The sequence below is a fragment of the Notamacropus eugenii genome, chromosome 1 (assembly GCF_028372415.1).
Source record: "Notamacropus eugenii isolate mMacEug1 chromosome 1, mMacEug1.pri_v2, whole genome shotgun sequence".
Lineage (NCBI taxonomy): Eukaryota > Metazoa > Chordata > Mammalia > Diprotodontia > Macropodidae > Notamacropus > Notamacropus eugenii.
The window spans coordinates 269529984-269555352 of NC_092872.1; the positions used below are offsets into that span (position 1 = coordinate 269529984).

Below are 25369 nucleotides of genomic sequence, written 5' to 3' on the forward strand. Positions count from 1 at the left end.
TCTCCTTCTTTTCTCCTCCTTCCCCTTCTGCTTCTGCTTCTGCTGCTACTGCTGCTGCTTCTTTTTCTCCTCCTTCTCCTTCTCCTCCTCCTCTTCCTCCTTCTTCTCTCTCTCTCTCTCTCTCTCTCTCTCTCTCTCTCTCTCTCTCTCTCTCTCTCTCTCTCTCTCTCTCTCTCTCTTTCTCTTTCTCTTTCCCATCCCACCTTTCCTCCCTCCCTCCCTCCTTTTGTTCCTCTCCCTCTACCTCTCTCTCCCCCTCCTTTTTCTCTCTCACATCTCCTCACTCTCTTCTTCCTCTTACTCTCTCCTCCCCTTTCCCCTCTTTCTCTTCCCTCTCCTTCTCCTCTTCCCCCCCCCTTCTCTCTCTCTCCCCTGCCTCTATAATCGCCCCCCATCCATACACAGTACTGACCTGAGCAAATAATTACAGATACCAAAGTTATGGAATTCTTGTCTTAAAGACATTCAGAGTAAAGAAAATAGCCATAAAGGAGGTAAGCAGTCAGTCTGGTGCTATCTGCAATAGTTTGCAAAAAATATCAGTGAACCAGAAAGCTTTATTGAAAAGCAAAAAGTGCCAGTCAGCAGCATGATCCTGGGACTTATTTAGGAAGCAATAAGACCTCTGCATCAATGAGGAACAAATTTGCTGACATCTTTTTCTCCTACTAGTTGAATTCCAGCATGCAGTCTGGTTTTTGGTGTTGTTCATGACAACTCCCTTAACTGCCTGGTAGTTTGGTTTTCTCATCTGTAAAATGGGGATAATCTTGATCTCATCACAGAGGAGTTCAGGATAAATGCTGTAAATCATTATAAATAGTGGCACTAGCATTGAAATAAAAATTTATTATCCTTCTAATGACTAATCTTGGCCCCAAAGAAGAGATGAGAAAATGTAGCTCACTTTCTTTTTTTGTGTGTGGAGGTGGAGAACTATGTGGGTGAAGCATGGCATACACTGTCAGACTCAGTTGATGTATTGGTTAGTTTGGTTGAACTATTTTTATTTTTTATCTTTCTTTTTTATTTTTTTGAACAAAAGATGGCTCACTAAGAAGGGAAGAAATGAGCATATATAGAAATTAAAGTGACATAAAAACAAAATATAGTAACAACAATGTAATTAAAGAAAACAGAATGGATTTATGTCCTGAAAGGCACTAACCACTGATAGGAATTGAGTGATTTAGTTAATCATATTTACTTAGAAGGGATGTCTGCCTAGAACCATATATTTTCAATGGAATTTGAGGGTTTTTTGCTTCCTACTAAAGATTGATACTCATGACCTTGTGGAATCTATTGATAATGCCAGTAACATCTTTCACAAAATCCTAGGCTCTAAAAGTGGTAAGAGATCTTTGAGATCACTCAATTTACAAATGAGGAAATTGAGGTCCAAATTGATGAGGTGACTTATCTGCAGTCATACTGGTAAAGAGTGGCAGGGCTGGGATTTGATCCCTAGTCCTCTGATTCCAAATTCCTGGATCTCCCCACTGTGCTACACTGCCTCACAGAAGAAACCAGGAATTCTAAAGGAGATGAAGCTCTCTTTTTGGCAGAGAGAGGAGAGAAACGTTTAAGGTGAATGCATATTGAGAACAGGAAGGGATTTTGAGGCTGGTGGGGTAAAAGTTTGTTTTTTGTGTTTGTTTTCAGTGGAACTAGTCCTAAATTCTCAAGCGATCAAAATTTGGATCCAAATGAGAGAGAAAATTCATTACTGGCCATTGACCTCAAAGACAAAAGATACTATTTGATTTTTAAGGAAAATAAAAGAACCCAGATGGTTAACCCTATATGTTACCAGAGAATGGACATGAGTAAAGATGCTGCCTCATTGTCATTGATTGGAATTCTAAAGAGATCCACAGTTCAATAAAGAGTTGTTGTGCATCATTTTTCAACTGTGTCCAACTCTTTGTGAACCCATTTGAGATGTTTTTGGCAGAGATACTGGTGTGGCTTGCCATTTCCTTATCAGTTCATTTTACAGATGAGGAAACTGAGGCAAACAGGGTTAAGTGACTTTCCCAGGGTCACACAGCTAGTGTCTGAGACCAAATTTGAACTCAGACCTTCTTGATTCCAGATCTAGCACTCTATCCACTGCCCTACCTAGCAGCTGCAAAAAAAGGTTAAGAATTCCTGATTTTGAACCATGATCTTGTATACCTAGGATCAACAAATGCAAGTTTCAGAGAGATAGATTTCACCTGTATGCATAGAATATCTTGCTCACAGTTAGGACTGTCCATCAGTGGACTGCTTCATAAAGTGAGGGGTTCTCTGTATTAGGGTTTGCAAGACCATCTGTCACCTATTTGATGTGTTTATTTTCATATTTGTAATTACTTTTCTATCTGTGCATATCTCCCCAGTTAGGACATTAGCTTCTTGTATCATTCTTTGTATTTGTAACCCTCTAGAGCCTGGCACACAGCTAGTGCTTAATAAATGCTTATTGACTGATTGCTGGTATAGACGGGGTCCTTGCACAAGTATAGGTGGAACTAGATTGCCACTTTGATCTTTCTCTTTCAACTAAGAGATTACATTATTTCACTGGAGACTTTCCCATTGCAAGAAGGAAATGCATCATTGGAATTAAACTGATTGTAGAGCCAGAGAACCCAGCTTGGAATCCCTACCTACTCTCTCCTTTCTACTTTGACCTCTCTGGACCTCAGTCTTCCCACTTATAAGATGGGGGAGTTGGACCAGACCATTTCCAAGTTCCTTTAATCTCTACATGCCATGAACTCTAGGTCTTCCTGTGCTCTGAAATTTTCTAAGGAAAAGATGGGCTAGATGAGGGATTTGGGCAAGTTGACAGGCATCCATGAAGTTTCTCCATGTGTCAGGTACCGTGCTAAGGTCTGGAGGTAGGAAGAATGGGAAAAATCAGTCCCTGCTCTCAAGAAGGTCATGGTCTAAACAGGGTAGATGACATACAAACAACTCCATCTATACAAGGTATGTTCAGGATAAAGTAGAGATAATCGGAGGCACTTGCATGAAAACAGGAGCCCCATTGCAACAGCTCATCTGAGAGCCTTTTAAGCAAAGCCAAGCTTTGATCTAGGCAAGAGATGTTGTTCTTCCCTGAATCTAAGACAGTTCTTTACAGAGCTTGTGCGCAGGGGAAGAGATAATCATAACCATGACTCATTTTTCCACTGGGGGGAAAAGCTGTCCCACAATGAGGAGTGGAATTTTCTATTATTTTCCCCTGACCCCAGATATTTCCCAATGCTGAGTGCTTATGACTAGTCATGCTTCAGTGATGTGTGACCAGGGAATAGCTGATGGGTTTCAGAACCCTGAGAAATACATCTGACCTCTGTTTAACTGCAAGATCCTGGTACTGGAAAATACATCTGTGGAGTTGATATAAGCAGCAAAATAGCAGTGTTGGGCAAGGGCAGAGAGGATAGGAGCACACTCACAAGCAAAAGGTTCAAGTTAAGCTGAGACATGACACTGAGCTAGACATCCTCCCCGAATCCGCTTCAAGAAATCTTGTCTGTGGGAAAGCCCTTGATGCCTGTGCTACATACATGCCCTTACATGCTAAGCCCCTCTACATGTCAGAGAGCCTGGAGTCCCTGGGGGTGTTCTTTGGGCAATCAATCAGTCAACAAGCATTTATAAAGTCCCTATTATGTGCCAAACACTGTGTTAAGTGCTATGATTCAAAGACAAAGAAAGAATTGCTCTCCCAGGAAGGGAAGTAGGGTTTCAGAAGGCTTCCATAAGAGGTTGGTATCCTTGGGGTCCAAGCCTGGGAGTCTAGACTTGGCTCAGTATTGCCATGTGCCCTCCATAGGTGTCAGAGGGAGGAGCTGAAACTTTGGGTAATGGGAGACAAGTGGGGGACGTGGCCCCTCTTGGTGCATGCCTGAGTTGAATCAGGCAGGGCATGTGGTTGGGAGAGCAGGACCTGGCATGAAATCATTTACCTCAACTTACCCAGGAAAAGAATGAAGCTCAGGGTCCTGTTGGATGGCTCATGTCAACTGCCTGGGAGTGTTCACTTGTGATTTCTTTGGTTGTTCTGCCCTTTCACCCTATTAACTTAGCTCACAAGCCCCTTTGTATCTTTTAGAAACAGGCAGAGGCTCTCCTGTTTTATATTGCTGGACCTATGGTTTCCCCAGAGTGGGAACACCTCTCCGTCACTGTTTATTGCAGCCCCTTTGAGAATTCTTATCCTGTGCCTTTCCTAACACCCTCAGTAGAAGACGTGAGCCCTAGGTTCACAGCTTGCTCTGCCCCAGGCTAGCTGTGTGCCTTGGGTCAGGTCACTGTCCTCTGTAAAAGTCAGCTTCCTTGTGTCTGCAGTGAGGTGGTCTCATCAGTGCCTACAAAATCCAGACAGCTCAGAAATGCCATGCTCCCCAACATCTCAGAAGCCTTCCTATAATATTTCATGAACACTGTTCCAGCATGTCGGTCATCCATCCATCCATCCATCCATCCATCCATCCATCCATCCATCCATTCCCTCCCGCCCTTGCTGCATGACTGGTCCCTCTCCCTTTCTAGGAATGCAAAAATAGAGTCAGAAAAGTGTAAACCTCAGCTTAGGTACATAGTTTGATATCCCTCATTTCACAGATAAAATGGAGCCACAGAGAATTTGTTCAAGTCATATAACCATGCCAATCTTGAGATGGAATATGAATGCAGGTCTTTCTGACTGATTTCTTTTATCTATATATTCTTTAACAGAAGAATCCAAATCTCAAAGTTTGTAGGTCAGAGAGAGGGGTAGTGAATCCTAGGATCCTGGAAGAATGGATCAGAGCTTTTTTTTCTCTCTCTCTTTTCCCTTTTGTTTTTTGAAGGGGATTCTGGCAGCTGAATTTTTTTTGTAATTACTGTTTTTCTTTCTAGCGTTCTGTGATTGCAAAGAGGACAAAGGCCAGGATAGAGCAGGGTCATGAATGTGAGGTCAAAGTGGATGAGCAGGAATTTGACAAGTAAATCAGGTGGAACCCTAGAAATGTTTGGCCATTCCTATTGGACATTGCAGATGGGGCCTTAAAAGGTCGTTTTTTTTCTACTGGACCAAGAGAGACAGACTGTCTGAGAGGAGGGAGGTAACAGCCTTGCTGGACTCTGCCCTTCTAAGACCATACCTGGGGTATTGTATTCAATTCAGGTATATTATAAAGAAAGTTAGATGGCATAGGGGATAAAAGGCTGAATATCAAGTCAGGATCCTACCTCAGAAAATTACTAGTTCTGTGACCCTGGGCAAGTCATTTAAATGCTGTCTGCCTCAGTTTCCTTAACTGTAAAATGGGGAGCTGGACTTGATGCCATGTAAGGTCTACTCTAGATCTAAGTCTACGATCCTCAGATTTCCAGAGGAGACGATCTCAGTATCAAAGTGCCTCCAGATCCTGCTAGATGAAGATGCTTTGAAAGATTCAAGGATGCTCAATAGAGGTTGGGAGTGGGGAGAGGGAAGGCATTGCATCATCACTGATTACAACTGTCAATTTGAATTATTTCTGGAAGGAGGATATTTACTCCCAGAAGACAGAATTAGGAATAGATGTAGCAAAGAAACAAATATAGGCTGGAGTAAAGGGGGAAAAATCAAACAATCTTCTTAACAATTGTATGATGGCTCAGTGGATAATGGGGTCACCATCTCTGAAGGTCTTCACACAGAAGCAGGATGGCTACTTGGGAGGTAGCTTGTAGGGGACTGCCTTATTCAGGTGTGGATTGGATTCATTGGCCTTGGAAATACTTCCAACGCCAAGATTCTGGGAACTGGAAAAGATGCTTAAATGTCTTAGATTATCTTCCTGGGATACGTGTTCCCCATGGGGGCAGGGACAATCCACGTCTTATCTAAACCTCAGTATAGCAGAGAGCTGTGAGGGAGTGGAAAGAAGCCCAGAATTAGAAGTAACCGATCAGACTCTGAATACCACCTTGCTGACCCATTAGCATGTGTCCCCTAGGTAAAACCATTTCCCTTGGGGGGATCTCAGTGCCCCACCTGGAAAATGAAGGGGCTGAATTTGTTCCCATACATATATACAATGAAAATTCACAAAAGAAGGAGAAAATGTGTATCACTTTCTCTTTATAACACTATCAGTGTTGCATTTATTATGCAATAATAATAATAAGCAATAATAACAAAAGTTATTTATTATTATGCAATCAGTATGGCATTTATTAAGCACTCACTGTATGCCAGGCACTGTATTAAGCACCAGGCATACAAGGAAACAAAAAAGACAGGCCCTACTCTCTAGGAGCTCAGGGTATAATGTGGGAGATACCATGCAAACTGAATAAATAGAAGTAATCAATAGAGGAAAAGCACAGAGATTAAGGGGGCCTGGGAAAGATGAGACTTTAACTGAGACCTGGAGGAAGTGAGGAAAGGGAAGGAAGAACATTTCAGGCCTCAGAGAGAGCAAGGGTTGGAAGACGGGAGTTTGAAGAGAAGAGCAGTAGGTCAGGGTCACCGGATTGCTGAGAGCTACAAGCAAATCTAAACTAGAATGTTTTGTTATTATTTTGACACACAACTACTTCTAAAACTTACAAGTCAGAATGGATATTCTCTCCATGGAGAGATCAGAACAGAACACGTATCAGCTGCCTAGCATGGAGGAAGTCAAAAATGGCTATTGTCAGACAACTCCCTGAACCATCTCAGTGGTTTTAAAACTTTCTGGTCCTGGAAATCTAGAGGATCAAGAATCAGATGATGGTTAGCTAGGTCACTCTTGTTTCCAAGGTTGCAATTCACTGGTTCATAGATCGTTAGCGATAAGACACCTGTGGAGATCATCAGAGGCAACTAGGTGGTCCTGTGAATAGAGCTTTAAGCCTGCAGTCAGGAAGACCTGAGTTTAAATCTGGCCTCAGACACTTACTAGCTGGGTGACCTCGGGAAAGCACCTTAGCCTCTATTTACCTCAGTTTCCTCCTCTGTAAAATGGGAATCATAAGGAGATCATTATAAAAAGCTTAGCACAGTGCGTGGCACATAGTAAAAGTTATATCAATGTTAGTTATCATCATCATTCTCACTATCATTATTAGTCTACCCTCCTAATTTTACCTTGAAGAAATGAGAACAGAAGTGAAGTGTTTTGCCACTTACGGCCACAGAGTGGCCAACCCTGTACTCTCCCAAACTCATCCCAGTTCTTGCAACTGCGCCATACTGACCCTTGAACAAGTTTTCATTGTAACAGCTTTCTCCTAGTGTCTCCAATATGGGTGTCTTTAGCCAGTTTCACCTCAGACCAGGGCATCAGCTTTTCATGTATTGTGGTAAAATGTACGTGTATTTTGTACAACGTGTCTGCATTTTTCACCCACAGAATGGTTTCACACCCCTTCATATAGCCTGTAAGAAGAATCGAATTAAAGTTATGGAGCTTCTGCTGAAACATGGTGCATCCATCCAAGCTGTAACTGAGGTGAGAAGAACCTTTTGATTTTGAATGTGCTTAGGACGTCATCCTAAGTAAGGCAAGATTGGAGCTTTGGGCCTTCTTACTGCAAATTGGCTTTGCCCTGTGCCAAGTTATAGACCATTCATGCAGTTGGTCGTAAGGAGGCAAAAGAGCATGAATGGCTCCAGTGCCAACAGAAACCCAGGTCAGCGGGCACACCTCTCTGATGGTGTATTGATCAGATCCTCCCTCAACACACGAAGGGGCCTATTTCAAGTATTCATTTTATTAAATCACCATACTCTCTTGTGAAATGAAGATTACTTCTCTTAATATAATACAGAACTGTTGTTATAACCTCATCTAGTACAATCTGTAAAAGGGGCTTAATTAGTTATTTTTAAATCTTATTTTTATAGTTATCTTTCATTTTTGTATTATCTTCCTTTCTGAATATTCTTCCCTACCTCCTTTACCCAGACATCTCTTGTACCCAGGAATTTTTTTAAAGGAGAGGGGAAAAAATGCAAATCAACTCATATTTCCGTAATGCAGAATTCTGCCTTATTATGAAAAGGGTATAAGTGAGACTGCAGTGTAGAAACTCTGCAGAGTTAAAAAAAAGATGATCAATGAACACCTATAGCATTAATCATTCCAAAAATGTCATGTATTAAGACACTAGATTCAAAGGCAATAGCTCTCTTGAGGGGCATCCATTTGGTCGGAAGAGAGGTCGATAAATAGATACATATTTTAAAACACACAAAATAAATGCAAGACAGTTTTGAGGAGAAGGCACCAGAAACTGAGAGTCTCAGGAAGGACTCAGAGGAGGAGATGCCCTGACTCGGAGCCCTGAAGGGAATCAAAGATCCTAAAAGGGACAGATGAGAAGGAAGAGCATTCCAGGCAAAGGGAAAGCCTGGGTAAAGGTTCTTTCAGGTTGGTTCTTAAAACCGGTCATGAGACGTGGCATTGGAGCGGAACAGAACAGTGGACAGGGAATCAGGGAGATGTCAGTTCAAATCCTGACCATAACACTGGCCTATATGGTGAATGTGGCCATGTCACTTAAACTTTTGGGACCTCAGTTTGCTTATCCTAAAACAGAGATGATGATATTTGTGCTATTGTAGGATGGTGGTGAGGGAAGCACTTAGAAAGGGAGCCTTACATCATTACTGTCATTTTTTTTTTTTGTTTTTGTTAAGAGCTATCTTGTTCACAGAATCCCAGCACTTCTTGAGGAATGAGAATGAGGTTTTGAGTTAGCCACATATATCCCTAAACACCTTCATTCCTCAACTCTTGTCATGATGACTTAATTTTTTAAAAATAAAATCCCTATCTTGATCCATACAACTGTTAACCTGCCATTTTTCCTCTTGTTGTCCCTTAGTCGGGCCTTACACCAATCCATGTGGCTGCTTTCATGGGGCACGCGAATATTGTATCTCAGCTCATGCATCATGGAGCATCACCAAACACCACCAATGTGGTGAGTACCTTTTGCACCAAAGAGGGGAAGGGAAAAACAAGCATTACTGGGAGTCTTTAATGGAGGTGTAATTCACCTATCATGAAATAATTTTATTTTACACAAGAGTGGATGCTTTGTCAGTAATATCTGGTATTTGAAAGAGTAGCCAGTTTACCATGTCTTAGGAAAGTGTATGAGTATTTTGGCCATTGGAATAATTTCAAGTTCAGGAGTTACTCAGTTTGACATCCTAGTGACAGCAAAGATAGGCAGAATAGTATGGAGGAAAAGAATTCACTTTATGTATGCACTGAATACATGCTTCATTGATCAGAATTTCTGGAAGCTCTCCAAGGACCTAGGATAACAGTCCCTACTTCCTGATTGTGTTCTAGTAAGTGATACCATACATCTTATGCTTCCAGAAACTAAGCCCTCTTGGTGGGGAGAGAAGGAAGGATCCTGATCAAACCAAGGTCAAACCAATGTCCACTCTACCCCAGGCCATAAAACACTGAGGGACCAAAATGATTCTTTACCTCCACCTCCATAGAGTAAATGCAAGAAGCATCTTGATATTCCAATGGTGCCTTGATCTCCTCAGTGTGAATAGTCCCTCCCTTGTGCAAATCACAGCCTCACCTTACATTGGTCTTGTCCATACCTTTGCTCCATTCAAGGTCTACTCAGCAGGCTCAGAGCCTCCCTCTGCTCCTTTTCCTACTTTGCTGATACCAGGACGGGACTCAAGGTTATCCACTTGACCTTGTTCTTGACATTACTGGCACATTTTTGACCAACTCACTTCCTTTTTGAGACATCCATGTCCCTGATAGTGACTAGCCCTAATACAACACTTTACCCATAGTAGGAGTATAGTAAATGCTGGTTGAATAAGTGTCTTTGACTCCACTTCTCATACATAGGTTATTGTTAGCTATATGTAGACTACTCACACTACTGGGCATCTCTCCATTACTCCATCAACTCCAATGGGGGCATGGTTTTCCTTGATTCATAGCCATGGAGCATCACTGGAAGAATATCAGCATTTTTTTTTAAAAAAGGCTAAGATGCCAGCAAATCTTTCAAAAGATACTGGGCCAATGAGGGACCCCATGTGTTACTCATGCTCCATTTCTTTAGTACTGATCATCTTCTTTTGATGTTGTGAACTAGAGAGGAGAGACAGCTCTGCACATGGCAGCCCGGGCTGGCCAGTCAGAAGTCGTGCGGTATCTGGTCCAAAATGGAGCCCAGGTAGAAGCTAAAGCAAAGGTGAGTGTGCCCAAATGCTGTCCAATTCAGTCCAACCCAACAGCATTAGGAGCCCGTTGGGTACAGGGGATATAAGGAGAAAATGGGAAAAAAATCCCTGCTTTCAAAAGGATTATGTTTTACTCAGGAGACACAACATATAAATAGATAAGTATATACATGACTATTTATTTGAGGACTGAGAGAGAACTGTAATTGGCCAATGAAGAATGATTTCCTGTAGGAGATGGCACATGAGCTGAACCCCAAAGGAAAAACCCTTATAGCTATATAATGATCCTGCAGTGATAGCGACAGATAGATAGATGGATAGATAGATAGATGGATGGATGAACAGGTGGATGGATGGACTGCTGGATAGATGGATGGATAGATGGACAGATGGATAGATGGATGGATGGATGGACAGATGGATAGATGGATGGATGGATGGACAGATGGATAGATGGATGGATGGATGGATGGATGGATGGATGGATGGATGGATGGATGGATGGATGGATAGATGGATGGATAAATGGATAAATGGATGATAGATGCATAGTAGGGAAATAGAGAGGCCCAAGGAACTGAAATGATTTGCCCAAGACTGACTTTCTAGTTATGTGAGAAAGTTTAGATTGGAAGCCATGTTTTGTACTTATATTGCACACCTAAGTTTATAACTCTGAATTCAAGGCTCTTTCCATTGTATCACTAAAAGGCCATTAGATGGACCATATACATAACAAGAGAAGGTTGGCATATCACCCAACTCCATGACTCAGAACTCATCCAGGAACTAAGAAATGTTAGTTAAAAAGTCACGAGCCCAGGGAAGAAAGATCATTCTGAAACAATGATGAGATTTGTAATTAATTCAAGAAGTAAAACATTCAAAGGACTCAGAGGCTTTCACCTTGAGTACCTTCAGTCACCAGCACTAGATTTTAAAAGTTTAGACAACAAACCTCTGCTTACCCCCTATTATATGCCTGCCACTGTGCTAAGTGTGGGATGATGACAGCTCCTCTTATGCTACAGGAAAAAAATCTCATGTCCTCCAAGGTTTCTGGAGCCCTTGAGGAGAGAGTTTCCATATTTTGAATAATAATGACTTCTGCCTTTGGTATAGGTAGTGACAAGTCATGAAAAGAAATGAAAGATAAGAAGATAATATGGTAGCATCAACAATCCTTACTGGTCATCAGGAGAGAGCACCATCTGTCTCTTAGAATAGTCTGCTTTCAGGGAGAACAAAGTCTGGGAATGTTGTGAAGAAAAGGGAATTTCAAGTAGTGACTTTGAGGAACAATTATTGGAGGGTAGGAAGAAAGGAAAACAGTGTGAGATAAGTGTGAGACCAGCAACATTCAGTGAGACCAAATGAGGGAACTGTTGAAAGGAAGAGCCTTGTATTGAGACTTTGATAAGTGATGGACAGGGATGGATGGGGCTTTTTTTCACTCTCTGCAAACATAGGTCATAGCTTTGGAGCCACAAGGGAGCTCCACGGCCATCTGTTCCAACCTAGACCTGAATGAGACTTCCTTTTGTAACAAGCAGCCCTAACCTGAAGACTTCCAGGGAAGCAGAACCCAGTTCTTCACAAGATAGTGGCCTGTTTTACTTTGGAATAGCTCTAATTGTTAGGAAGGTTTTCCTGACATCGAGCCTAAATTTGGCTTTCAGTAATTTACCTATGACTCTCACTTCTGTTCTCTGGGGCCAACTGGCAAGCCTGATACTCTTCCACTTGACAACCCTTCAGATTCTAAAGAGGGCAGCTATCACACCCTCCTGAAACTTTCTTTCTCTGGGCAGAACATCCCCAGTTCCTCATGGGTCTTGGATTTTAGGCCTTTCTCTATCCTAAACATCCTCTTCTGGAAGTGCCCCACTTTGTCAATGTCCTTCCTAGAATGAGTGACCCAGAACCAAACATGCTATGATACATGTGGAATGGCCAGGAGCAAAATACAATCTCTCAAAACCTCTGCCTCAGTTCATGTGACCTATAATGCATTCAAATCCTTCCTCAGACACTTACTAGATGTGTGACCTTGAAAAAGTCACAGCCTCTCTCAACCTCAAGTTTCTTCTCTGTAAAATGGGAATAATAATAACTCCTACCTCAAAGACTTGTTGTGAAAGCCAAGCGAGGTGGCACAAGGAGAGTGCATCACACACCATGTAAAGGCTAGCTGTCATCCTCACCACCTTTATTAGTATGTCCCCTTTGGGATAAGACACACCCTTCCAAAGCCATAGTTCAATCATGGGTCACATCACATCAAGTTTCCGTGATCCCTATGAAGTCAAATGTACTTCTTTATCTTAGGATGTACAGAGAGGTCAGAGTTCCAGCAAGGACTGAGTTTGTGATTACAAGGCCTTCGAAGGCAGCTTCAGCCACCTTTAAATTTGGTCTGAAAACCTGCCCCATCACCCTAAGTGTGCTATGCTGGATGAAGAGGTGTGTGATAAACATTTCCTTTGACAGAGGTGGCAAGTCCCCAAATATTGGGTTATAAACCCAATTTTGTGTTCCTTTCATTCCAATCAGGATATAACTATAGCCAGATTCAGATTGCAATGAAGAGCCAAATGTGGCTAGAAGTCAGCATTGATAGAACTTTTCTAGAAGGACCTAAAGAAGACTCTGAGGCCCACTTACCAAGTCATTCTTGGCCTGATATTTTAAAGGTCTGGAGTGATATCACTATGTGACCAGATGGGCTTCCAAAGCATGCCTTTGGTTGATGGATCATAGCCTTACATGTTTTTGCTAAGACATTTTCAGTCATGCATGACTCTTCATGAGCCCATTTGGGCTTTTCTTGGAAAAGATACTGGCAGGATCTTCCGTTTCCTTCTCCAGCTCATTTTGCAGATGAGGAGACTGAAACAAATGCAATTAAGTGACTTAACCAGGGTCACATATCTAGTAAGTGTCCGAGCCCCAATTTGAACTCAATTCCACTTGACTCCAAGGCCAGCACTCTATCCACTACACCACCTAGCTACCCTCATAGCTTCAGAATATGTATCATATCAGAAATACACCCCAAATTACCTCTGAAGACCAGTTCATCACAGACTCAGCTCTTACCAGTATACTGGTCCCTTGCCTTATGGGCATAGCACCAATGATATAACAAGAAACCAGGTACCTTTGGAAGGAATATTCATGCACTTCCCATGTTGGTTTGCTGTGAGTTAGCACACCAAGAAAGAGACAACAGAAAATACAGACAATGTAGGGGCCCTGCTTCTCTACCTCAAAGGTGCAGCTGGGTCTCACTCTGGCTCTGTGAATATGCCTGCCTATCAGACAGCACAAAAATGGGCATATTAAACCTGCCCCTGCAGATAACAGTCCTTCATCCTCCCTAAATATTCTATCACATACACTTACAACGGTGGTGGGATGCAACCTAGGGGGTTGGCTTCCATAGCACTCACATACTCTTTAAGCTATTAGACCATTTCCAGTGTTTCTAATAACCCTATCATCATCTTGCCTACCATTTCTGAGCCGTGAGGATGAAGATAAGTGGGATATTCCCTATAAATATGCCACAAGATAGGATTTGACTGTAAGACAACAGTCCTCTGAACTTTTCAAAATGGCACCTTGGCCTTCACTAACTCACTTTTGCTTTGCTGTCTAGGATGATCAGACACCGCTCCACATTTCCGCTCGGCTGGGAAAGGCCGACATAGTCCAGCAACTTTTACAACAAGGAGCTTCTCCAAATGCAGCCACCACTTCTGGGTACACTCCTTTACACCTTTCAGCACGAGAGGGACACGAGGATGTTGCCTCCGTTCTTTTGGACAATGGTGCATCATTAGCTATAACGACAAAGGTATGGGAGTCTTAGAAAAGTGATGATATTCCCCAGATATATCTACCTTTATTATACATCACAGAAACAATTGTCTGACATGTTCCAAACTTGAGAAGTTGCCACCTCCCTAATTGTAATGAGCAGAGACCTGTTTATTTTCATCTCCTATGTCTCTCTATGTTATCTTGTGATTAAAACTTATCAAACTCCTCTTACAAAGTCACAGCTCAGTTGCACCGATGGCTATCTGTCAGGAGTTTTGATAGACTCAGACAATTTGCAAAAGATTCAGTCAGCAGATTTCTCTGGCAGAGTCTAAATAGATAAACAGATTGGCTGATGTGGCTAGAATGCAGAAGGCTGAGGATGGTGCTCACTGGCTAACCTCTCCCTGCTCTTCCAATGCTGTGTCAGCTCAGGAAGTGAACCCCCCACCTCCCCCCCGCCAAGGCTATTAATAAAACATATGGCCAACAAGAACTGAAGTTCAGTCCCAGCTTTGAGACCAAATCACATACCTTCTCCATGACCATGAACTGGAGCCCATCACTTCCATGCTTAGCAAAACTTCCATTTGCAACCTAAGATGGATTGGCCAGAGATATGCTTAAAAGAGGAAAGAACTCATTGCTATTTTATATCTGTTTATTTGGGCATGTCATTATTTTACAATAAAAGCAGTAAGAGTCTAGTCAGGGAAATAGATAATTGTGGGATAATGAGTTGAATGCAACTAGAATCTAGTTTTTTTACTCTGGTTCTTTAGGGAACAAGGACCAAATGTCAGGCAGCTTTTCTAGATTCTCTTTTTACCTGGGATTCCAATATGAAAGAGGAGATAATGATATTTTCAGCATGCTAGCCCAGTTTTGGCCTTGCCTCAAGAATATGACCACAGGGATTTGCTTGAGTTAGCTGTGAGCCATAATATGACAAGGGAGTGAGGCCAATCAAGGCTTGTCCAGCTCAGCTTCTGGACCCACCCTTGGTCCTTTGGGACACATAGAATCATTTAGGACCAAGATGGTCCAGGACTGTATGAGGTTTCAGAAACAAGGGAGAATAATTGCTTACTTGGATCATCTGATTCCCCCCCATATTGAATCCTAAATAACTCAAGGCCATGCTCCATCCTCCAGGAAATGGGATGACTCTGGATGCCCTACCCATGTAGGTCTTTCTTACATACAGGCCCTTGCATCTGGGTCAGCTCTAGTGCAACTGGTACAAGAAAACAGAGTAAGGCAAGTATATTGTGGGGGTAAAGGGGAAGAGTTGTATGAGGTGGCTAGGGAAAGTTTCAACAAGATCTAGTAGTCTACACCAAACCAAGACCTGAGTTCAAATCTGGCCTCAGACACTTACTAGCTGTGTGCCCTGGAATAGTCACTTAACCTCTGTCTGCCTCAGCATCCTCACCTGTACTATGGGATTCTAATACCATCTGCCTCCCAGAGTCACTGAAGATACAACAGGTTATCTGTAAAGCATTTTGCAGTCTCAAAGCACTTACCACATAAATACTAGTTAGTTTTTTGGAGTGGCATCAGGTTGGTCTGTGGGACATACCACAGTAACCCTGAATCCCCTAAATCAACCCAAAACTCCGTTCAGCAAACATTGATTTATATTCTGCTCAGGTTGGAGGAGATAGATGATACATAGTCCATATTCATGGAGCTTAATGTATGCAGAGAGTTAAGAGGTTGGTTCATGATCATAAGAGCAAAGATTTAGGGGTAGAAGGAGTTTTAGGGGCCATCTACCAACTCCCTCATTTTACAGAAGAGGAAACTGAGGCCCAAAGAAGTATGGCATGTACACAAAAAATGTGACATAAAATAACATATATAGGTAAGTACATGTTATGGGATAAGAAATGCAGTTTTTTTGGCAGAATGCCTGGGGATCCAGCAGGACATAATGAATAAAAAGCTGACCTCAGCATCAAGACCTGAGTTCAAGTCTCTTCTCTGACCCTTACTGGCTGTGTAAACCCTAGGCAAGTTACAGCTTCTCAGTGCTCTCAGAGGCAGCTCTCTAAGACTGTAAGTTGCTAATCAGATGAGTGAAGATCTGAGCTGGTAAAGGGATTTCCCTCTTTGGGACCGCCCAATGAAATCACAGGTTCAAGCCAAAAAAAAAAAAAAAGAGAGTGAGAGATGTATAAACACACACACACACACACACACACACACACACGTGTGTATGTTTACAAAAAAGTAGCTAGCATTTATATGTGTGTATACATAGGGGTGTGTGTGTGTGTGTGTGTGTGTGTGTGTGTGTGTGTGTGTGTGTGTATGTGTGTAAGTAAGTCCTGATGCTTTTTATGAATTGATCCTAATACAAAGATGGATGGTGCAAACTTATCCACCCCTACTTAGAGATAGGGACTGGATTATAATTGTGTTGGCTTGGGAATTCCTAATAAGGAAATTCTCTCCCTAAGTTGATTGGCACCTGCTCTGTGGTTCATAGTCTTAGGATTTGTTTAGATATTTGCCCAGGGTCTCACAGTCAGTGGGTCAGAAGGGAGAACTTGCACCCAGGCCTTCCAGACTTTCTATCCACTACAACACCGCATTGTTCATGAGTAAGAGCATTATAGAAGGTCAGAGAAAGAGCATGATCTGTGAGGTCTGCTGACTTAGTAGAATCAGGGAGGACTTCCTGGTGGAGGCAGCAGCTGAACTGTGCATTCAAGAATGAGAAGAGGTTGAGGGAGAGAAAACAGAGTGAAGAAGGAAGGAGGGCAGAGGCTGTGTGGGAAGCAGTTGGAACATGGACCACGTGGAAGTGAATAGAACGATATTGGACAGAAACATCAGCCTTGAATGCCAGGCTAAAGGATTTGAACTTAACCAAGTGGGCAATGGGGAGCCTTTGAAAAATGTGTAGTGGGAGAAGAACTGTGGGTTCGGTCAAGATGACAGGGACATATGAAAGTGGAGTGGAGAGGCAAGAAGGCCTGTAAGGAGGTTTAAACAGGTCAGAGCTGAGCTGCCGGAAGGACATTCAGGTGGAAATGTCTCATAGATCTTCAGAAAGGGAGACATTGACAATGTATTAGAAAAGGGATTGATAGAATGGGGGATTCCAAAATGAAGCATCAGCAGACCCTGCCACTTCTCAACTCAAGAACCTTAACTGGTCCCTATTCCCTCTAGCATAAAGTAAACCCAGCTCAGCATGTAAGATACCTCCTTATTTCTACTAGTCAACATGGGATCATAGGACAACTCAGGCTCTATCTCCAGCCCAGACTTCTCTTGCAAAGGCCCAGAACCTCATCACTAAAGATCTACACAAGTTTGCTTTAGTTTCCTGATTCCCCCAGACTTCCTTGCCAGGTACCCAGAACTGGCATCTGTCTTCATTCAGGCCACTCAGTTTTAGCTGTGAGGTCACCAAATGACCAATCTTCTTTTGGTCACCAGTCCCAGGACTCTATGTAGACCTTGTCCTTAGGACCAGCCTTAACTACCATCTCCAGGCAATGGCTCAGTGACAGTCTTCATTCTTACACTTTCTTTTTACAGAAAGGGTTCACCCCCCTTCACGTGGCTGCAAAATACGGGAAGCTGGAAGTAGCCAACCTCTTGCTTCAGAAAAATGCATCTCCAGATGCTGCAGGAAAGGTAGGAGGGGAGAGGCCAGCCCTGCCACTGGCCCCTGATGCAAATAAAAAAGTGAAACAAATAAGCATGTTCTAATATTCACACCCACCATGAAGAATGTTACTGTCATTTAGCACAAAACCAGCTTTTTAGGATCAAGAGCTCCCCAGGACAGAAGCGGTATTGATGACTGCTCAGGTCTTGTGGGAACTCACCTTTTTAAATTCCTAATTCACCAGTTTAACCTCATTGCCCGAAGCCAGGACTTGGATACTCCAAGACACATCTCTAACCAGGTCATTGTTGTTTCTGCACAGAGTGGTTTAACCCCATTGCATGTAGCTGCCCACTATGATAACCAGAAAGTGGCCCTGCTTCTCCTGGACCAAGGCGCCTCACCCCACGCTGCTGCAAAGGTACACACTAAATCCAGGGGGCGGGAAAATGACACAACCTCTCTATCTCTAGTTGGCTTTCCCTCCCACTGTACTCTTCCCTCCTTCCTGAGGTGTGGGGGATGACTTTGTCCCCATAGAAATATAAAATATGCAAAATCTGGGCCATCTTGCTGTTTATGCAAGTTCTTAGAAAAATCCTGGGTACTTAACAAGCCAGACATGGTATAGTCTAGAAATAACAGGACTCTAAATCAGGAGCATCCAGGTTCAAATCCTACTTCTGACCATACTCTCTGTAGGACCCTGGGCAAATGCCCCCAGGTAATTCTCTAGGACTCCTGCCAGTTTCCATTGGAAGAGTTTACTAATCATGCACCATTCGCTGGATGTGAGAGGCAGCCATAGAGAGTGGCTTCTGAGTCAACAAGAATGTGTTCAAGTCTTCCCTCTAACACATCCTAGCTCTGGGACTTTGGAGAAGTCCATTAGGCTTCTAGGGCCCCTGCCAATCTTCATGAGTACCTACTGCAGGACTGCCAGTTGGCTTTGGAAAAAGGAGTTTCCTCATCGGGATTTGCCTAGGCCAATGGAATCATAAGTTCAGCCAAAACACTAAACGCTCATGGGTTGACTTTTCCTGCAGATGCTCAGACATAGGAAGATAAGCTTTTGTGCTTGCAAGGGCACAACAGAAATCACCTGGGATAGCCCTCCCATTCAGAAGAAGACATTGAGACTCAGAGCACCACAGATCACAAGTGACAGACTGCGTGTGATCCCAAATCCAGCATCCTTTCTACTGAGGGATAAGGGTGGCTTGTGGGGGGAGTGAGGAATGAGAAGAGAAGTACGTGAGACTGAAAATGCCCAGTCACCAGACATTTAGTCAAAATCACATCAAATTGTTCATGGATTCTTGAAGACAAAGAGACTTGGTCGAGATCACACAAGTAATAAATGTCTAAGGCATGAACTCATGTTTTTTGACTCCCTAGCCAGAGCCCTCTCTACCCTGCCACTGCAGGTTTAACCTTGGCTCAGAGCACAGCTTTTCCCAGAGGACTGAGGAAAGAAAATATTTCCCATGGTTCCCCAGCACTGCTGACTTCATGGACAGCTCATGAATTAGCACAGTCCATTTAAAACAGGGCTAATTGAATGCCACATTGCATTTAATGAGGACTGTTGATGACGAGTCCTGCATTATTGAGCTCCCAGCCATTATCAGCTTTGTCCAGAGGGGCCGAATATGATGTGAGCTCTCAGATTCTGCTGAAGGAGCCTACCATCTCTTCCTCTCACTGGTGATGGACTTGGGTCCAGCTCTGTGACTTGAAAGACCCTCGATAACTGTATCTCTCTAGTGCTTTATAGGGTGTGTTTATTTTATAAAGATATATATATATATACACACACATACACATATAATTTTATACACACACACACACACACACACACACATACACATGTATGTATTATAGGTTTGTAGTTCACTTTCTTCACCAAAGACTTGGAAAGTATGTAATGAGAATGATAACAAGATGGCTCACTTTTATATTTTCATTAGACTGTGAGTTCTTTTAGGGCTCAATGAATAAGCATTTGTTAAGTGCCCACACTGTGGGCCTGGCACTGTGCCGAGTACCGGGAACTGTCTTTTGTCTCTCCTTGTCTCCTCAACATTTAGCACAGTGCCTAACACATACTCTAAGCACTTAATTAATGTTTATTGATGGATTGACTTCAAGTTTTGCTATATATATGTGTGTGTATATATATGTGTGTATGTATGTACATATGTAAACTCATTTGCTCCTCGCAGTGCTATTATTATCCCCATTTTACAGAGAAAACTGAGGAGGACTGCGGTTAAGTGACTTGCAGAGGTCACACAGCCAAGTCAGGATTTGAACTCTGGTCTTTTCATTACAAGGCCATTACTGTGCCACCCAGCTGCGTGTAGATCCACAGCTTCCTAACCACCATCATTTCTGTAGCACTCTAAGAGGCTACGGAAGTCTTTATTTTATAGATGAAAAAACCGAGGTAGGAAGAGATGAAGGGCTTGTCTAGTTAAGCTCACACAGCTGAGAAGTCCCCAGGTTGGAATTCACATGCAGATCCTCCTAAATAAAAGACAGTGCTCTGTTATACCACCCTGCCTCCCAAGTGACCCTGGAGAAGTCATTTCATTTCTCAATCAGTCAGTGAGTTAGCATTTATTAAGTACCTACTGTGTGCCAGGCACTGTGCTACACTTTGAAGATACAAAGGACAAAAAAAAGGCCCTGTCCTCAAAGAGTTCACAATCTGACAGAGAGACAAGATATAATTGAGAGTAGTCTCAGAGGGAAGGCATGAAAATTAAGGAGTGCTGGGAAAGGCTTCTTGCAGAAGGGGGGGACGCCAGTTGAGACTTGAAGCCGGGGAAGTAGGAGGCAAAGGTGAGGATAGAAAGTGTTCCAGGTGCAGTCAGCTGAGGAAATGCCTGGAGTCAGGAGATGGAGGGCATCCTTCAACGAATCACAAGAAGGCCAGTGTCCCCGACTCACAGTATCAATGCAGGGGAGGAAGGCGTAAGAAGCCTGGAAGTATCAGAGGATGCTGGGTTAGGAGGGGCTCCAAAAGCCGAAGAGAAGATTTTCTGTTTAACTCTATAGGGCATAGGGAGCCGCTGCAGTTTATGGACTAGTGGGGTGATCTAGTCAGACCCTGCATTTTAGGAAGCTCAATTTGACAGCTGAGTGGAGGCTAGGTTGGAGCGGGGAGAGACTTGAGGCAGAGAGGTCAATGAGCAGGTGATTGCAATAGTCCATGTATAAGGTGATAAGGGCATCTACCAGGGTGAGATTGATATCAGAGAAGAAAAGGGGATATATAGCAGAGATGTTTGTTGTTGTTCAGTAGTTTCAGTCATGTCTAACTTTTTGTGACCCTATTTGGGGTTTTTTTGCAAAGATATTGGAGTGGTATGCCATTTCCTTCTCCAGCTCATTTTTACAGGTAAGGAAACTGAGGCAAACAGGGTGAAATGACTTATCCAGGGTGACACACCAGATTTGAACTCATGAAGATGAGTCTTCCTGCTTCCAAGCTCAGTGCTCTATCCACTGTACCACCTAGCTATTCATCAAAGGTGTCGCAGAGATAGAAATGACAAGAGTTGGCAATTGATTGGACATGGAAGGATGTGAGTTAGGAATCAAGGCAGATACTTAATTTAGGAACTTGGGTGCTGGGAGTACCTGGTCTCCCTGACAGTCATAGCAAAGTTAGGAAGAGAAGAGGGTTTGGGGAGAAAGATGTGTTTAGGGAATGTTGAGTTTAAGATGTCTACATGATGACCAGTTCAAGATGTCGAAAAGGGAGCTGGATATTTTGGAATAGAGGTCAGAGGGAAGTTAGGGCTGGATAAGAAACTCTTAGCAATACCATTGATACGGTGGGAGCTGACAAGATCACCAAGTGGAAGAGTCTAGAAAGAGAAGAGAAGAGAGCACAGAAGCAGCCTTAGGGGCAACTCATAGTTAGTGAAGGGCCAACGGAGATAGGGGAAAAATGGTCAAGCAGGCAGGAGAAGAACTAAGGATTGGGCTAGGTTAACATCCAAGGTCCCTTAGAGGGTAAAATCTCTGGTCCTAAGACCTGGGGGTCCCACCCTTGTTCTCTCACTTGCTCCCTGCATGACCTTGGCCATGAGCTTTAGCCAAATCACTGCAGTAATTATGATCATTCCCCCACCCCCAATACCACCCCAGCACAGAGTAGGGGCAAGAGAATTCTTAGCCTCAGAATCAGGGAGATCTGGCTTCAGGTTCTGTCTCCAGCCATACTGGCTGTGTATCTTTGGACAAGTCCTCACCGACCCTCATTTGAACACTGGCACCTCTGATGCTAATAATTGTTCAACAGTTCGCAATCTACATCAGACAAGGGAGTTTTTCCTCCTTTGGAGGTTCCTATGCTGAGAAAATCACTCATGCAGGCTCTCTCAATATTATCACACAAGTTATCTGGCTAACTAGGAAACAGTCAAGAGCTGGCATTAATATGAATCCTCTGACTCTAAGCTTAGTACTCATCCCCCACATCCTGCTTCCCAATTTCCCCTTTCCAGTCTTGCTCTCAATGTCCTGACTTTGGAGAGTTCAAAGCTCCAGGCTCAGGTCAGCTTTGAGCTCAGGTACAGCTTTCTGTTCTTTTGCTATAAATGATGGAAAGGCCCAAGCTCAGAGAACAAAGTGCCCTTGTCCAAGTTCATGACCTCTCCTCTAGTCATGTACCATAATTTAACCTCTTTAAGTTAAGAATGGTTCTGAGTTTGGGCTCTTGAATCATTTGTAGCCATAAAATAAAACTTGAACTTTTTCCAACACAGAAAGAAAATGTTGTCACGTAAGTTTTCTATTCTCCTTTTTATTTCAATGGATTCTAATATTCTCCTGAGCACAAGTCATCTCTCACCAGTTTTTCTGGAGCATTGCACTCATTGTACATCTGGTATAAATCATCATTCAGTCATTCAATTTTTTACTGAGAGTGATATTCCTGGTACCCCCAGTGCCATGAAGTTTTGAAGTCAAAAATAGCAAGGAAGTAATAGTCATAACAAAAAGAAAGGACCAATCTGCCTCCTCCACCTACCAATTAGGCACCTTCCCAGCTGGCTTCCTTCTTGACAGTTCTTCAAACGTGACTCAGTTAAAGATGTTTTATAGAAGCAGAGCTAAGGAAACAACTCCACAAAATTACCTCTGATGATGGCCCTCTCACATTCAATAAAGTCCATTAAGTCAGAGTTTTTATTGTGGCCAAGGAATGCACATTCCCATAGTTAGCTCTTTCTCATAAAAGCATCTCCAGTGCCCTACCCATTGTTTGAGAAAATGAGATACCTTCAGTCACTGTAGAACTGCCAGCCTCTCTCTCCTCCTGGACTTTGACACTCTAAAAAGCCATTCAGGGACTGGCAATGATGACAGACAAGTAGTGGTAGCCTAGTCTTGGGTCACTCTTTTATTATCAGAGATATAATGACATTGATTCTGTCTGCCTCTGCCTCAGTCTCCCTTCCATGAAGGTCATGGAATTCCGAGTGAGAAAATTATCTAGGCCATGTTATTCATTGTATCGATGCAGTAGCTGAGGACATCTTTTAAAGATTCTGATCTCCTGAGATGACCTTTGCCATTTTTCCAATATTTAGAAGGATCACTTTATTTCTTCCTCCTGTCTACCATACCAGAAGCATGATGTCATGCGTTCTGTAGTAAGGAAAAAAATCACTTGTTATTTTACCCAAATTATCATTAGAGTGGTGTGGTATAAAGGAAATAACTTAGGAATGATTTTTAACTTAGTGACCTTCGGTAAGTCCCTTGATGTCCCTGGACCTTCAATTTTTTCATAAGTCAAGCATTGTTGATGATATGTTTCCAACATGCCTCCCGAAGTGGTCATTTTTATCAATATTTTTTGAAAAGCAGAAAATACAAATGTAACTTATTATTATCAATCCAAATTGTTCTGTTTTCTTAATTTGCCATCTATAAAAGCCAAACTGCCCAGTAAGAAGGGACATACTTCTCCCAGACTAAGGAGGAGAAGAAGGCTAAATGAGAGTGACTTGCTTCTAAAGCTCAGTTATTTTAATTTGGGTGAATTTATTGCTATCAAATGGATAAATCTGAATGATCTTCTAGTTGTTAGGAAGGCGTGCCAAAATTGTAATGTGAGGCATCAATTGATCAACATTTATTAAACACCTACTATGTGCCCTGGCACTGTGCTAAACCCTGGGGATACAAAAAGAGGCAAAAGGCAGTCCCTGCCCTCAAGGAGCTTACGGACAGCATGCAAACAAATGTGTACCAAGCAAGCTCTGTGCAGGATAAAATGGAGACAATTCATGGAGGTAAGGTACTGGAAGGAAGATTGCATGAGACAAGTGAGGTTGTCTTCTGTTTTGATTTCCTTCCCAAGAGCCATGAAGTCCCAGGCACATTTGAGTACTTCCATACATTTATTTCTGAACTCTGGTTATGTTATGATTACAATAATAACTCCTCTTGATATAGTACTCCTAGGTCTTAACAATACTTCATTCAAAACAAACCATTGAAATAGGTCATGTATTCATGGCCATTTCAGCTTTGTGCATGGATCTGATACCTCAGCTCAGAGACACTGGATGACATACCAATGCTCACACAGCTAGAAAGGGTAAGAGCCAAGATTTGAACTTTGGCTCATCTGATTCAAAGTCCAGTTGTTGGAGGCAACAGGAGAGAGCACTAATCCTGTCATCCAAAAGACGTGAGTTCAAATTTAGGCTCAGATTCTTCCTAGCTATGTGACACTGGTCAAGTTACTTGACCTGTCTCAGTTTCTTCAGTTGTAAGTAGGGACCCACCTCCCAGGTTTATTATGAGGATAAAAAGAGATAATATTTGTAAAGTGCCTCGCATATAGTATTGTTGTTGTTGTAGGTGCTTAATAAATGCTTATTTTTTTTCTTCCTTTTCTGTTTATATTTCACCTCTGTAACTTACCATATCACTTTCCTATTCAATAATAATAAAATTAATAACTAACATTTATATAGCACTCTAAAATTTGCAGTGTAATGCATGTATTATCTTATTTAATCCTTATAGCCACGCTGGAAAGCAGGTCCTTTTATTATCCCCATTTTCAGATGAAAAGAACTGAGGAAAACCTGAAATATACATGAGGAAACCAGAGTCCAAAAACGTGAAATGATTAAGTCGGATCGCACAGCTGAGTGTCTAAGGCAGGATTTGAACCCAGGTTCACCTGTCTACAAGTCCTGCCCTCTCTCCAATGCCCCACCCATTTTGGCAAGTCACATGGAAGCACAAATACTTACCCTCCCACCCCATGAGGTTGTTGTAACCACTCTATATAGCACCATTGGGATGGGAACAATTATTCTTACCCAAGTGATAGCCAGCTTGAAGGACCCTTGTTAGCAAAGGAACTGTCTGATGGTAGGAGATGAGTCCTGGCCTTTACCCCTGAACATGATCATGATGGACAGGATGAAGAATCTGATTTCTATTTCTTCAGTGTGCATTGCTGCCCACAGAGGGAGGAGGCTGGCTGCACCACCATCCCACAGTGATTTCTTCTCCATTTGGCCATAAGAACACAGGCTTCTAAAACCCTGCATTGATGACTCCTCAGCCAGCTGAAGTCCCAAACTGAGAATAGGTCAGGCCTAAAAATAGAGTCGAAAGCTCCTGTTTCTCCTTTCATGAGACTTGCCAGGAGGGATAGGTTTCATGGG

General features: G+C 42.7%; 1 protein-coding gene across 16 annotated transcripts in view; it reads left to right on the top strand.

Moving 5' to 3' along the window:
- Positions 1 to 25369, top strand: part of ANK3 (ankyrin 3) — a 715857-nt gene that overhangs the window by 539934 nt on the left and 150554 nt on the right. For 14 of the 16 annotated variants that reach the window (XM_072628881.1, XM_072628882.1, XM_072628896.1 and 11 more), the window contains 6 exons: positions 7374 to 7472; positions 8851 to 8949; positions 10111 to 10209; positions 13863 to 14060; positions 17585 to 17683; positions 17980 to 18078. In XM_072628881.1, coding sequence (XP_072484982.1) covers positions 7374 to 7472; positions 8851 to 8949; positions 10111 to 10209; positions 13863 to 14060; positions 17585 to 17683; positions 17980 to 18078 — 693 coding nt within the window. The remainder of the gene's footprint in view (positions 1 to 7373; positions 7473 to 8850; positions 8950 to 10110; positions 10210 to 13862; positions 14061 to 17584; positions 17684 to 17979; positions 18079 to 25369) is intronic. The other 2 variants (XM_072628888.1, XM_072628891.1) reach the window with 1 other exon arrangement.